At 37.9% G+C, this 15569-nt stretch overlaps 1 protein-coding gene across 5 annotated transcripts in view; it reads left to right on the top strand.

The window, feature by feature from the left end:
- Aak1 (AP2 associated kinase 1) overlaps positions 1–15569 on the top strand; it is a 173291-nt gene that overhangs the window by 87230 nt on the left and 70492 nt on the right. For all 5 annotated transcript variants that reach the window (XM_071601672.1, XM_071601670.1, XM_071601671.1 and 2 more), the window contains exons 4-5: positions 5322–5430; positions 6950–7092. In XM_071601672.1, the coding sequence (XP_071457773.1) occupies positions 5322–5430; positions 6950–7092 (252 nt within the window). The remainder of the gene's footprint in view (positions 1–5321; positions 5431–6949; positions 7093–15569) is intronic.

Below are 15569 nucleotides of genomic sequence, written 5' to 3'. Positions count from 1 at the left end.
ACTAGATTAGAAGCTGCTTTTTATCAGGATCTCCTGGTGATTTATATCTATTTAAACTTTGTGTTATTTTTCTCTTAATGTGAAAAAAATACCTGAGAAATAATGATAAAGGAGGACAAACTTATTTTACTTCATGGTTTCAGAGGTTTTGGTCCGTAGTCACTTGACTCCATTGTTTTGGGGCCTGTAGTGAGGCAGAACATCATGGCAGGCAGAGTATGGTGGAGAAGAGCTGCTCACTTCATGGCCACCAGGAAGCAGAGAAGGAGGGGCACAAGATATATCCTTTCAGGAAAGGCTCCTAGTGACCTGCTTCCTCCAACTAGGCCCCATCCCATAAAGCTTCCACCATCTCCTAATAGCATCACCAGCTGGGGACCAAGTTTTCAACCCATGAGCCTCTGGGGACAGATCCAAACGTTATAGTCTGAGCTGTAGTGCTTGAGAATCAAACTCTAGATGACTTTATAGATCTTTTCAGTAAGTACAGGATTAATTAATGATTAAGAACAAATTATTTATTTATTTATTGTAGTTGTAAATGGACAGCATGCCTTTATTTTATTTGTTTATTTCTATGTGGTGCTGAGGATGGAACCTAGTGCCTTACCCCAGGCTGGGAAGAATTTTTATCTGGAATTCTTTATGTGGCAGAAGCTCTTCTGAGCCTCCAGTAGAATTCCAGAATCAGCTCAGATCTCATTGTTTATTTTACTACTGCATTGTAATTGATAGTTTTTGTTTGCCTTTGAATAACTCCTTTTGAAGAGAGTTATAAAGGAAACTTAGGGTTGTGGAGGGAAAGAAGAGGGAGAATAGTAAAGCAGAAGATGACTTTTAATAACAACCTTGGGAGAAGTAAACTAATTCCAGGCCATAGAACTATTTTCCTTCATCTTTAAATCAAGAACCTAAAATTCAAATGATAGGGTCTATGGAATCATACTGTGATTCCAGAAGTAGCAGCAGTAGTGCCAAGTCATCTGTTTTAGTCAACAGTTTTATTGCTGTGACCAGAAGACCTGATAAAAACAAAGTAGAGGTGGAAAAGATTATTTTGGCTCATGGTTTTAGAGTTTTAGTCCATAGTCAGTTGACTCCATAGCTGTGGGCCCGAGGTGAGGAGGACATCATGGTGGAAGGGCATGTAGGAGGAAAGCAGCTCTGGACATAGCAATTAGGAAGGGGTGGAGGGAGCGTGAGCAAGTGCTCTGCTCATCAGGGACAAAATCTAAACCAAAAAGGCATCCCCAGTGACCTACTTCTTCCAGCCACACCCAACCTATCTACAGTTACTGTACTGCCCAGTTAATTCATATCAGTAAAGTAATCCACACATTAGGCTTTACCTCTCATAATCTCATTATTTCACATTGGAAAATTGTTGCATTGTCACACACATGAGCTTTTGGGTTTACCTCTGAATATTTGAATGGAAGGTTTCAAAGCTGGTAAAGACACTTCTTTGTAAACTTTCTATCTGCAAATGCAAGCACTCTTAGCATCAGGATTTTTTGTAGACACAAGGCTGAAACTCCAAGGAAAGGATTTCTTGAGCAAATATATGAGTATATAAATTAGTTATATACAATACTCATTTTTACATTTTATGGAGGGTGGCATGTTACTGATATGCTATTTAGGTTGCTATCTTTGTTTAATATCAAGGTTTTCATAGATGTTTACAGTTTTCTTATAAGGACTTCAGATTCTTAACTAGGTATTTGTTGCAGGAATTTTAGAGCTAGGGACAGAATACTGTTTAAGCTACAAGCATCATTATTTAGGACCCAGGATAAATTTAACATTTGTGGTAATCTATAGAATCTGGGTTAAAGGCCTGGTTTTTAAATGGAAGCTTTTACATGTATTTATGAAAAAGATTATTCAGTACTTTAAGAATTAAATATGAAGATTAATAAGATAACTTCAAACCACTTAAAATATTGAATTAGTAAAGCAAATCTAATAACAGTTTGTCAGTATTTTATTAATGTTATTTAATGATAGTTAAAGTTTATTATGAGAACACAAATTCTTTAAAATTTATCACTGCTTAAATCTATAGTTTAACTGAACATTCCTCAAACCCCTAAAAATTATGTTTGATTTATATTCATCAGATAGACTTTTATTCCAGTACTCCAAATAATAATAGTAATCAAGGACAGCAAAGCATCTTCCCCACATCCTGCCTTTTCATGAAAAAGCAGGTGGTGGCTGAAGTGCTTCCTATGGTGCAGTCTCATACCTCACATCCATTTTGGTTCTGCAAGCCTGGAGCTGGTCTTTCAACTGAAGCCAGTGGAATGCTCAGGTATCTTCTGACCTTTTGCTCTTAACAAAAGCTTCTGCCAGTGTACCTTAAATGTGAATCAGTCCCAATTTGTGTTAAGAATTTCTATATTTTGTAACCCTTCAAACAAATCTTCTTCATCAGAGTTCTACACTCAGGGCATTTTACTTCAAAATCTGAGATGTTGATGCATAATCAAGTTGTTAAAGGTAAATACCATTGTTTCTCTCTAAAGAGAGGCTGTTTCTGTTTGGATGTATCTTAGGATTTCTGAAGAAGGCAAAATGAACAGCAGTTTGGGCTTGAACCATGAGCAAACATCTGGGAAAACTGCAGGTTACCATCTGCAGATGTTAGTTATCCTAATTATCTAATGGTTTTTTAACTTCCTCTTGGCTTGTCTGAGGCTATTTGTGCTGCTATAATAAAGTACCTGAAAATAGTCAATTTAAAAAGAACAGAAATTTATTTTCTCACAGTTCTGGAGGCTGAGAAGCCTAAGATAAGTCACCTTCAGGGTTCATGTCTAGTGAGGGCCTCTGTTTCCAAGATGGCACTTTGAATGCTGCTTTTTCTGGAGGGGAGAGATGCTTTGTCCCACATGATTGAAGGAAAAAGGTTTAGGCAGTTCTCTCCATCTTTTTTTTTTTATATAAAACTGCTAATCCCATTCATTAGGTGTCTGCTTTTATGACTACTTACCTCCTAAAAACCCCTCCTCTTAATTTTGTTACATTGGGGATTCATGTTTCACTGTCAGTTTTGGAGATTCAAATGATAACATGGCTTTACCAAAATTTTTTTCCCATATTTCCAGATGCTTTTTTAATCCTCTTGGGATTAGGTGAACCCAGAGATAGTATTGCCTGTTTTCTTTTAAAAACAGTTAAATGGGAAGATATTGGTCTTTCATTCATTCTTGTGGACACCTGAAAGATATGATGGTCTTTATTTTGGTTTAAAAAGAGCTTCTCTCCAGTTCTTCCTACTTCTCAGACTGTATAAATGGAAAAAAAGAAAGTTCTAGAAGAGTTATTGATGAGGCAGAAAGGCAGAGGGAGGAATAGGCCTCTGAAATCACGTTCTGTTTTTTTTTAAAATTTGAATTCTGGAGACTGCTTTTCAGCCTCATTATCTCCCTTATATATGTTCCAAAGCAGATGCTGTAAGCCCTTTGTCTCATCAGACTTCTTTTTCACCCTGCACATTTTGAAGACAGCCTGTCAAAAACAAAACCACAGATCTGAGCTCACTTGAATTCCCTTTTCCTTCATCCCTAACCCAATGTGCATATCCATCCTTGCTGTCTTTTTGCTTGTGAGGGGGAAGAATAAAGATCACTCTGAGATCAGTTTTTTTTTTTTTTTTTTTAAATAGTACTCTTAGTCCCTACCCTCTTACCTACAGAACTTTATTTCTATCAATTATCCTCATCAGTTCTCTTCTGGCCCCTTTCACTCTCCAGCACTCACTTTCCTCCCATCCTAAAATCTCCTTCCTTTGTCCTTCCTTCCTTCCTTCTTTCCCTCCCTCCCTCCCTCCCTCCTTTCCCTTCCTCCCTCCTTAATGTTTCTAGTTGTAGATGGACATAATACCTTTGTTTTATTTACTTATTTTTATATGGTGCTGAGGATCGAACCCTGTGCCTCATGTGTGCCAGACAAGTGCTCTACCACTGAACTACAACCCCCAGGCCCATCATTGCTACTTTCTTAAGCACAATGTTCTAAAACAATAACCTGTAGTCACAGGTGCTACTTGCTCAACTCCAATTCTTTGCAAGTCCAGGTCCATTCTCACCTCTATCCCATCCTTTCTCTGAACCTATTCTCACAGAAGTCTTCAGAGTTTTCCTGTGGTCACTTTCTACCTCTCTCTACCTTTTGGGGAGTCACTGACCATTCAGTCTGTCTAGTCAGAGGAAAGGTCTGATGAGTTTTAGAGCTCAGAGTTCAAGCACACTCATTTGGTACTGTCAGGTTTCCTCTTGTTTTTGTATGTAATTTCAGATTATAAGACTTTAAAGAAGCTAAATCTCTGTTAGGGTAGTAGTAATATCTGTTCTTATGGTCCAAACTGCCAACTTTGTATGGAGGCTTTCATAGAACCACATAGTTTCCATTTCCTTCCCCTAAGTTTTCAAAAACAAAAGTAAAACAATTTATTAAAACTATTTTTTTTTACCTTATATTTGCCTAAGAATCATATTACACAACTTGCTCAATTTCTTTCTCCAACAGAGTATCTTAATGACCTTGGATTTCAATTTCAAGGATCTGCCTCTGTGGATGTTAAAATGACTATACCCAAGTGTTAGGCAACTTGTAATGCCTAAATGGTTCCTGACACATAGGAAATGCTCAGTAAATATTTGTTGGATGAATGAATTCTCCAAGCAGCCTGAGAGATCACATGCAGTTTTGACTGATTCCCTATCTTATATCCCAGTTGATTAGCTTGAAAGGCTTAATTATGAGCAAAATGCTTAGATCTGGATGCTATTGTAGTCCCTTCAAAACTTTGTAAAGCAATTATTCTTTTCATATATTTTCAAATGGGAGAAGCAATATGAATCATTTAAAAGTCAAGTTGAAATCATTTTTGCCTCCACAACCAGGGTAAAGAAACCTCCATTTTTTTCCTGTAATTTATACATGTAAATTTATACATGTAAATAGTTCATACTGTCTCTGTCCTTCTAGGCAGTATTTCTGGAGTGAGGGAGTTCCTTGCTTCTGGTTTATATAGGGCACTGGTGTGGTGAGCAAGTAGATGTTCTGTGTGCATTGACTTTAGAATTTAGATTCTGGAGAGTGATTTGATTCATTAGGGACATGAGTTGCCATTGGAATCTCAGGACCCCTGGAAACCTGTTCTTGGCTCAGCTTCTTACTCTTACCTCTCAAAACTATTAATTTTGTCTCTGTGTATTGAAGTTATCTATGCTAATAATGGAAGTTTCTAGTTAATTCTGTCCCTATTGGTGTCTGTAACTGACAATATATTTCTCAACTCTTGTTCACAGAGGGACCTGTCAGGGCACAAGAACATTGTGGGTTACATTGATTCTAGTATCAACAATGTGAGTAGCGGCGATGTATGGGAAGTTCTCATTCTGATGGACTTTTGTAGAGGTATGTATATGAACCATACCCTTAATCTCTCATTTCTCTAGCATTTTGATTGTCAAGAGCATGAGGATTCATAAGGATTCTTTCATTTAATGTGCATTGTACCTACCCTGAAGTATGTCATTTTAATTTTACAAATAGGAAAACTAAAAGGATGTAAAGCTATGTAAATCTGCTGTCAACCTTGGTTATGATTGCAAGAGCAGTGGTACAAATAATTGACAGTGATAAATAATACAGATCCCCATTTTTGTTAGGTTTGGGAAGGTTTGGTCATGTATATAAATGAGAACACATGAGAATGAGAATGAATGTGTCCTTTGTGATGCTTTAAAACCAGTCATGAAGGCACATAATAAAGGCCCATCTCCAGATGGAATAAAGAAGCAGCCAGCTTCCCTGCCCCCGCACTTGTGTGTTTTTCCCCCCACTCACACCACCATCCTTGTGTAATGGGGTAAAAGAATCCTTTCTGTCCAATGGAAATAACTTTCTCCTCACTCGAGAGCTCTAATTCCTAGTAAGGCTACATTCACATGATGTTGCTGTTAACTGTGGAGTTTAAATAGTTGGTAGCTTGAAGTTTCCAACATTTATCTTGAGAATCCAGACTGATAAATGAGTATTCAGAGTTGACTGTGTTCCATACAACTATTGTTTAGAGGTTTGGCTTTTTTTAGCTAAGCACCTGGCACCTACAAGCTTGGATCATTGTCTTATTGTGCCCTGTTTTGTAATTGCCCTTAGTTCCACTAACATTTTTCTGCCATTAACAATACTGCCTGTTAAATATGTTGCTCATATATAATAAATATATAATTTAATATAAATTAAATATGTTGCTCATCTCAAAAATGAGATAACCAGTAATTTCAGTCTTCATTATATGAGCTATTAACATGATTTTGTAAAATACTACCAAATTGACAATTTATTTCCGCCCAATTACAGACCAAGCAATATAGGAACATTCAGGGATCTGGATAATTCTGTGAGAGAGGTCATCAGTCTTTTGATCTTAGAGATGAAGGTTGGCGTAGCATTTGCACAGGCCAGGCAGTTAAGTAGTGAAACCAAAGAGACCAAGCTTTTCCTAAAGTGCAAACTAACACTGTATTCCTCCTGCTGCCTGAGTCTGTTGTGCCATCTGATTCTTACTAAAAGAGGGCAAGTTGAGGCTGTGGCCTTATCTCATACCCAATGGGCATAGTAAAACCAGGGAACTATAGCAAGGCAATATTGTCAGTTCTTTTACTGATCTTGAAGACATAATAAGGGCAGCTCACATCTGAGGTACTTTGTGAAATAAAGAAAGTTATTTTGATGTATTAGAAGAGGCACTGGATTGTAAGAAAACAAATTCCAAACTAAGAGTGTAGACACCTGGGATTTAGTCTGACTTGACTGGTGATCAGTTCAGTAACTTTAGTTCAGGTTGCTCCTCTTTGGATAGCCATTCATTCTTCTGGTCTACATGACCAGTTTGACTAAGATTATAACTTCTTCTTTGTACCCCTATCAGGAGGCCAGGTGGTAAACCTGATGAACCAGCGCCTGCAAACAGGCTTTACAGAGAATGAAGTGCTGCAGATATTCTGTGATACCTGTGAAGCTGTTGCCCGCCTGCATCAATGCAAAACACCTATTATCCATCGTGACCTAAAGGTAAGAGACCACACTGTTCATTGTGTTCTTGATAAATATTTTTTATCTGGAATAGATATTTAGGGGATGTAAAAGAAGTTTAAGGCATGGTCCCTAATTCTAAGCTTATGTTCTACTTAGAAAGAGAAAATACAAAGGAAAAACTACAGTACAAGTATCAATTTTTTTTTTTAGAGAGAGAGAGAGAGATAATTTTTTTTTAATATTTATTTTTTAGTTTTCAGCGGACACAACATCTTTATTTTATTTTTATGTGGTGTTGAGGATCGAACCCAGCGCCCCGTGCATGCCAGGTGAGCGCGCTACCGCTTGAGCCACATCCCCAGCCCCACAAGTATCAATTTTATGAGTAACCTTCAGAAATTCTTTATAATTATCAAATGCCTGACCTGTGGTGTTTTTTATTGTTGTTGTTGTTTATTTGTTTGTTTTTTGCTATACTCCCAAATTCATTTTTCCAGGGTCATGAAAAGTAATATATTAATTAAAATAGTTTGTAAACAATGATACTTGGTTTCAAAAGTCTATTTCAGGGCAGGGATTGTAGCTCAGTGGTACAGTGCTTGCCTACTATGTGTGAGGCACTGGGTTCAATCCTCAGCACCCCATACAAAAGAAAATAAATAAAATAAAGTTATAAAAAGAAGTCTATTTCATATTTTACAAAATCCATTATTTTAAAATTTGGTCTTACTTATTACCATCAGCTTGCATTGTGCCTTTCATATTATAGTCACTTGATAATGTTTGTTGAATGGAATTGGCACCCAATTAGGTTTCAACTTAGCATTTATTGAATGCCAACTGTGTGCCATGTATTCTATTATAGTTTATATGTACTGTCTCTGTAGAGGGAGACATTTTTTATTACATTTTAGAGTTGAAGAAACCAAAATAGCAGAAATGTTATGTGATTTGCTTAGAATTGTATGATTAGGAAGAAGTAATACCAGAATTTGAACCCAGCTCTTCTGATTCTAAATTACAATTTCTTTTCATTATACTTGTGTTTCAAGAAACATGCTTCATAGCTAATAAATTGCATCAGTGTCCCATCCTGTGTTAATATAGACTGCTAGGTTTCACCCCGAATTAGGTTAGAACTTTGGTGGTGATGCCAGGGAGTCCCAGGAATTCATATCTTAATAAGCAACCCAGGTGGTTTTTGTATATTTGAAAACTTGAGGATCATTGTAGCATACTTGCCTGTCTTTTTTTTCTTTCTTTTTCTTTTTAACAATTAGAGATGTGATTGTAATTGTAGTAGGCTCGTAGTAAATATTCACATGCCATAAAATTCACCTTTTAAAATACACAATTTATCATTTTTTACTATAAGACTGTACAAACTTATCATTATGTAATTCTAGAATATTGCATCATCCCCCAAGGAAATTCTATATCCAATAATAATCATTCCTCATTCCCTTCCCTTGCATTAGCCCCTGCCCACCACTAAATCTACTTTCTGTGTCTCTATATTTTTTATCTTCTGGGCATTTCATCTACATAGAATTGTATAATATGTCACTACTTATATCTGATTTCTTTCACTTAGTATGTTTTGAAGGTTCCCCTGTTGTACTATGTATTAGTAGTTCATTTCTAGCCATATAACATTCATTGTAAGCATCTAATACATTTTGTTTATCCATTCATTCATTGGTGGACATTTGAGTTTTCATTTTTTGATTACTATAAATAATGCTGCAATGAACATTGCCTGCCAGTTTTTGTGTGACCTATTTTGAAGTCTTATAGGTATTTATCTTGAGGTATTTATCATATGGTGACTCTGTGTTTTACCTTTTTGAGGAACCTTCAAATTGTTTTCCAAAGTGGCCACTCTATTTCACATTCATCAGCAATGTATAATATTTCCAATTTGTCCTCACTCTTACCTACACTTGTTACTATCCTTTTTTATTTTAGCCATCCTGGTAATTGTGAAGTAGTATATATAGGCATTCCTGTATTAAAGCAGGTAGCGTACAGGAAGATAGTTAAAAACTCCAAAAGCCTTAGCTTTCTCCAGTATACCTCTTCCCACAGTCAGCCTCCTCGGCCTAAGGAAAAAAAGGAGACTGCATCTTAGTGAATATTTATTACGAGCCTACTACAAGTATGTAATATTGTGGGGATGGTATACTACATTCCTACCCACAAGATGTTTCAAGTACTGTTGGTGAGAAGATATAAATGAAATATTTCGGCTTGAAATAGGAAGAGGTAAAATGCAAAAATCTATAGAAGAAAATGATAAATAGAGGAGCATATGTGATCAGATAGCAGGAACAGGAGTAGTGATTGTAATTTTCTGGAAAAGTCAGATTTCGAAGGATTGGTGGGATTTGAGTGGTCAGAAACAATAATAGGTCAGAAACATTCTAGGTAGAGAGTAGAGTCAGAGGACTATATATAGAAGGCAGTAACCAAGGTGTGTGGAGTTGTGGAGTTAGGCAAGATCTGGTACATGGCTAGTTGCATACCAGGTTAGTCTCACTGCAGGTCATGTGTTGACTCCTGAAAGCCCCACCAGAAGACTTATAGAGCTAATTAACAAACTCAGCAAAGTAACAAGTTTCAAAATCAACATACAAAAATCAGTGGCTTTCCCATACACTAACGATGAACCTGCTGAAAAGCAAAACAGGAAAACAATCCCATATAATAGAGTAGCCTCCAAAAAATAAAATACCTAGGAATCTAACCAAGGAGGTGAAAGACCTCTACTATGAAAACTATAGAACAGTGAAGAAAGAAATTGAAGAAGACACTAGAAGATAGGAAAACCTCCCATGTTCATTAGGAGGCAGAATTAATATTGTTACAATGGTGTATTACCAAAAGCGATATATAGATTCAGCAGAATTCTCAGCTGAATACCACAGAACTATAAAAACCAGTCCTAAAATTCATTTGGAAGAATTAAAGACCCAGAATAGCCAAAGCAATTCTAAGCCAAAAAATACAAATCAAAACCCTACTTAAGATTTTATCTCATACCAGTCAGAATGGCAGTCATCAAGAATATAAACAATAATAAATGCTGGAGAGGATATGGAGAAAAAGAAACACTTTTACACTATTGGCGGGCAAATTAGTATAATCACTGTGCAAATCAGTATGGAGGTTCCTCAAAAGAGTAGACATGAAACCATCATATGATCCAGCTATACCACTCCTTTATATTTATCCTAAAGAATTAAAGTCATCATATTATAGTGATGCATGCCTACTCATGTGTATGGCAGCACAATTCACAATAGCCAAACTGTGAAACTAGCTTAGGTGTCTGTCAGTGGATGAATGGATAAAGAAAATCTTACACACACACACACACACACACACACACACACACACACACACAATGGAGTTTATTCAGTCATAAAGAAGAATGAAATTATGTCATTTGTAGGAAAGTGGCTGGAACTTGAGAATACTGTGTTAAGAGAAATAAGCCAGGGCTGGGGTTGTGGCTCAGTGGTAGAGCGGTTGCCTATCACGTGTGAGGCACTGGGTTTGACTCTCAGTACTGCATATAAATAAATAAATAAATAATTAAAACTATGTCCATCTACAACTTAAAAAATAAAAATTAAAAAAAGAGAAAAATAAGCCAAATTCAGAAGTCAAGGATCCTATGTTTTCTCTCATATTAAAAGCTAGAGAGGAAAAAAGAAAATAAAGTAGTGGGCAGGGGGATGTCTCATGAAAATGAAAGGGAGACCAATAGAGTAGAGGAAAGGGCCCAGCAGGAGGGAAGGGAAAGGGGAAATACTGGGGGATGAGATTGACCAAATTAAATTATTATATGAAGATGTGACAGAGAATCTCACCACAATGTATAATTATAATGCACAAATAAAAATATGGAAAAAATACATAGATAAATGTATGTTTTTTCCTAGTTGCCTTTACCAGTTAGTGAAATTCTTGGTTAAATCCTGTGAGCATGTGTGTTAGTCAGCCTTATGTTACTATAACAATATGTGATATAATCAGTTTATAGATAGAAAAGTTTTATTTTGGCTCACAGTTTTAGAGGTTCCAGTCCATGATTGATTGCCCTATTGCTTTGGGGCATATGGTAAGGCAACACATTATAGCAAAAGGGTTGGAAATTTAGCTCATTGACAGAGCACTTGCCTTCCACATGTAAGTCCCTAGGTTTGATCCTTGACCCTAGAAGGAAAAAAAAATATGTGTTGCAGAGAAAAATCTTTCATTTTATGACCAGGGAGCAAAAACCAGAAAGTGGAAGGGACTGGGTCCCATAATCCCTTTCATGAAGACACACCACTGAAGACTTAGAGACCTCTACTAGGTCTCACCTCTTAAAGTTTCCATCACTTCCCAGGAACACCAGCCTAGGGGCTGGTCGTTTAACACAAGGCCTTTGAGGGGCTATTCCAAATCCAAACACATGCGTTTCTAAATAAGAAGTGATACCAAAATTTAAGGACCTGACCCCTCTCTCTGCCACTCACTTTGGAGAAGAGTTTGTGAGGGACATGAAAATAGGGGAGAAGTGTGGCTGACAGACACTGTTTCTATGGCCCTTGTGATTTTGGGCCTCTTTTTGGCCCCATACCCCTGTCAAATGGGGTTGGATTTCATATTGTTTAAAAATATTTTTTAGTTGTTGATGGACCTTTATTTTATTTATTAGTATGTGGTGCTGATAATCGAACCCAGTGCCTCACACATGCTAGGCAAGCACACTTCCACTAAGCTATAACCCCAGCCCTAGATTTCATATTTTAAAAATACTTTTTATTTTTAATTGTCATAATAATTGAACATATTTATGGATACAGTAAAATATTTCAGTACATGATACAATGTCAGATTTCCTATTTGTCAGATTCTTTAACACTGTGTGACTGATACCAACAGATTTATAGATGCTCTGAGAGATGAACATAGGCAGCTTCCTCCATGCAACATTTTCAGCCCTATCTAATTTACTGTGTTCTGACAGGTGAGAACAAGGGAGGGGGCAGAGAGGGCAACAGGGGAACCACTTAGAGTATATTGCTTTTTTTTTAAACCAAAGTTCACCTTTATTTTAACTTGTTTTGGGGGGTGGGTAACCAGGAATTGAACTCAGGGGCACTCAACCACTGAGATATATCCCCAGCCCTGTTTTGTATTTTATTTAGAGACAGGGTCTTGTTAGGTGCTTAGTGTCTCACTTTTGCTGAGTCTGGCATTGAACTCACAATCCTCCTGTCTCAGCCTCCTGAGCCACTGGGATTACAGGCATGCGCCACTGTGCCTGCTATTTTAGATTAAATTCTAAATGATAATCATTTCGTTCCAGGAGATGATAATATACATTGGGTTGATGTATTTGCCGGAGAATAATGCCCTAGAGCATGCTGTACTACTTTTAGGTGGTGGTCTTGCCTGGGGATACAGAATAGGTCAGTGGAAGGGCTAAGATAGCAGGGTGCCAGACTCTTCTTTTACTGAGTGAGCAGCTCACAAAACATTTCACTGGAATTAGAGGGCAAGGCAGTAGCAGGAGTGAGAAGTTGCCACACTGTTTCCCAGACTTTACCTTGGAATCTCAGAGGAGAAGCATAGAAACGTGGTATTAGGCTTTGTGATGATTGTTTATTTTTGTTTGTTTGTTAGTTTGTTTTAGTACTGGGGATTTAATCCAGGGGCTCTTAACCATTGAGCCACATCCCCAGCCTGTCTTTTATTTTTTATTTAGAGACAGGGTCTTGCTAAGTTGCTTAAGGTTGGCTTTGAAAACTTGTGATCCTCCTGCCTCAGCCTCCTGAGCCGCGGGGGCTTTGGTTGTATTTTAATCAATATTGAAGACTGTCAGGAGTGCTAATGGTTTGCCTGCCATGGTTCAGAAGACTAAGTGTTCTCTGTCCTCCCTGCCGTGGATACAGGGAGCAAAAGCAAGGACTGAGAGGAGCCCTTGACTGGATCTATTGCAGAGAAATTCTGGTTGTTCTTACATTTAAACTAGATACTCTGTTGCTTTCTATTAGTATGTGCCTGGTGGACAGTCATATTTGCCTTCTGCATCCCCAGCTTCCAAAGTTCTGAGTGAAATGTTTCCATGTACCTCTTGTTTCCCTGGCTCATGTTGTATCATAGAGCCTTGGTCACTCTGAGTTCCGTGACACTGCTAGAAACAGCCACTGCAGTCCTGGTGGTAGCCAGTGCTAAGTTCTTCTTCTTCTTCTTCTTTTTTTTAATATTTTTTAGTTATACATGGACACAATATCTTTATTTTGTTTATTCATTTTTATGTGGTGCTGAGGATTGAACCCATTGCCTCACATGTGCGAGGCAAACGCTCTGCCACTGAGCCACAACCCCAGCCCTAAGTTCTTTATTATGTTGGCCAGAGAAAGGATTGGTTCCTGTTCTGTGAGCAGGATTTCCATCTGGGGAGCAGGTGCCACTCTGAGTACAAGCTAATGGGACACCAGAAAAGGCACAGGGTAGGCCTTATTTGGACCTTGGTGAGCCAGGGCCACCCCAAATGTGGGTCTGCTCATTCATATGCAGAACAGAGGCAAGACCACAGGTGCACTCTTCCTTTCCTGTTACATATAGGACATAAACTGAAAGCGGTTCCTATCCTTAAGCAGCTTATGTTCTAAAAATAACCTTAACGGAAGTACTGTTCTGTAGAAGAGCTCTCCTCAAACAAGTAATTGTAATCCTTTCATTATTTCCCCCATTTCTCTGAGGAAATATAAAGATCAATATTGTAGGTCATGGGTCATAGATGTGGGGAGGTCACTTAAATCAGTCCTCGCCTTTTCCCAATGAAGAAACTTTGCTACAGAGTTTATGGTTGCCCAGTTCAGCTATTTAAGGGATCATACCAGAGCAAAATCCAGGGTTCTTCATTCCCATTTCTGGCTTTTTATTTGTTTTGTTGTCTTCTACTGTGCTGATTGCCCATGCACATACAAAAGGGGAAAAAGGTTAAAGCTTTAATGAGTGTATTCAGGTTGAAGTCACAGATATCTCCCTTTTTTTGTCAGAAGACTCATCAAGTAAAATAGGATGAAGATACTTGTCCCATTTTTGGAAGTACAGGTTTGAAGGCCTGTGTTCATCCAAGTTTCCTAGTTGTAATAAATTCTCTACAGTGCCTCAGTGCTGTACCCATTTGGGAGAACATGATGAAGTCACTAGAGGTGGCTTTCTAGATGTTTTAGCTAAAACTATGTGCAGAGTTTGAGAGTGACAGCTTTAATAGCTCATAGGTTGGGAAGTAAGGTTTGACAAAATTGATCTCTCAAAGAACTGAAATATTTGAAGATTATAAGCAGTGGTAACAAATCTTTGGCTTACATCTTAAGTGGTTTTGCCAAAATGACATTACTATGCATGTTCTCTGATGTGTTTGGCAGATAGTGTATGAACATCGCTTGGTGGTTTACCTCACCATCTACCCCTTTCCATAGCTACACTATATATCTTACCCTGTACCCAGCCTTACTCACCTCACACCTGGACCATTTGCACCTGTTCTCATTTGAACCCAGGAGTGCTCTACCACTTTACCCCTGAGCTATATCCCCAGTCCCCTGTCACTTTTTAAGGTTTTTTTTTTTGGTTTTGAGACAGGGTGTCACTAAGTTGGTTAGGGCATTGCTAAATTGCTGAGGCTGCCCTTGAACTTGGGATCCTCCTCACTAAGATTCAGGCGTGCACCCATGCCCAACTTTCTTTCTCTTATTTTCCCTCAACTTTAACTAAACTGACTTTCCTAAAATGGCTATGTGTTTGTGCTCTTGACCTCTTAAAAATACTTTATCCTCCTAAGTGACCCTTCTCACTTCCCTTTGTCTACTTCTCTGGTCCTCTCTTCTTTTCTCTTTCACCAGTCTGAACTTCCCATGCACTGGCTGATAATAGACCTATCCCATGTTTTCAACGCCCCCTCCCCCCCTACCAAGGCTAAATACAATGCTAGTCCACTGTCACTGGCCTGTCTCCATGCCTCCATATCAGGTTCTTGGTGCTAACTGGTTTTTGCTCAGAATGTTCTTCAGTCAGATGGTTCATGGCTGCTCCTTCTTTATTCATGTCTCTGCTTCCTTCATCAGAGAGACCGTCCCCTAACTGCTATTTAAAGTAACATCCCTCTTCACCTTATATAGATTTAGCCTGCTAGAATTTTTAAATAACATTTGCCACTACCAGACAATTATAATTAATTTCTTATTATCCCCAGCTGGACAGTAAACCCCATGAGAGGTTGGCCTTTCTTTTGTTCATCACGTTTTTCCTGAAACCTAGAAAAGTACTTGGCATTGCAGTAGGAATTCAAACACATTTCTTTCATAAATGAATGGAAGCAATGTCTTATATTTATATGAGGAGATTTGTGGTTTACTTTCACATTCGTTTTCTAAGTTGCTTTGTAACAACAAATATTATCAGTTTAATGTTGCAGATGAGAAACACACTCAAAAAAGGGTTAAACA

This window comes from Marmota flaviventris, chromosome 14, assembly GCF_047511675.1.
Source record: "Marmota flaviventris isolate mMarFla1 chromosome 14, mMarFla1.hap1, whole genome shotgun sequence".
NCBI lineage: Eukaryota > Metazoa > Chordata > Mammalia > Rodentia > Sciuridae > Marmota > Marmota flaviventris.
This window is presented reverse-complemented; position numbering and strand designations above follow the sequence as displayed.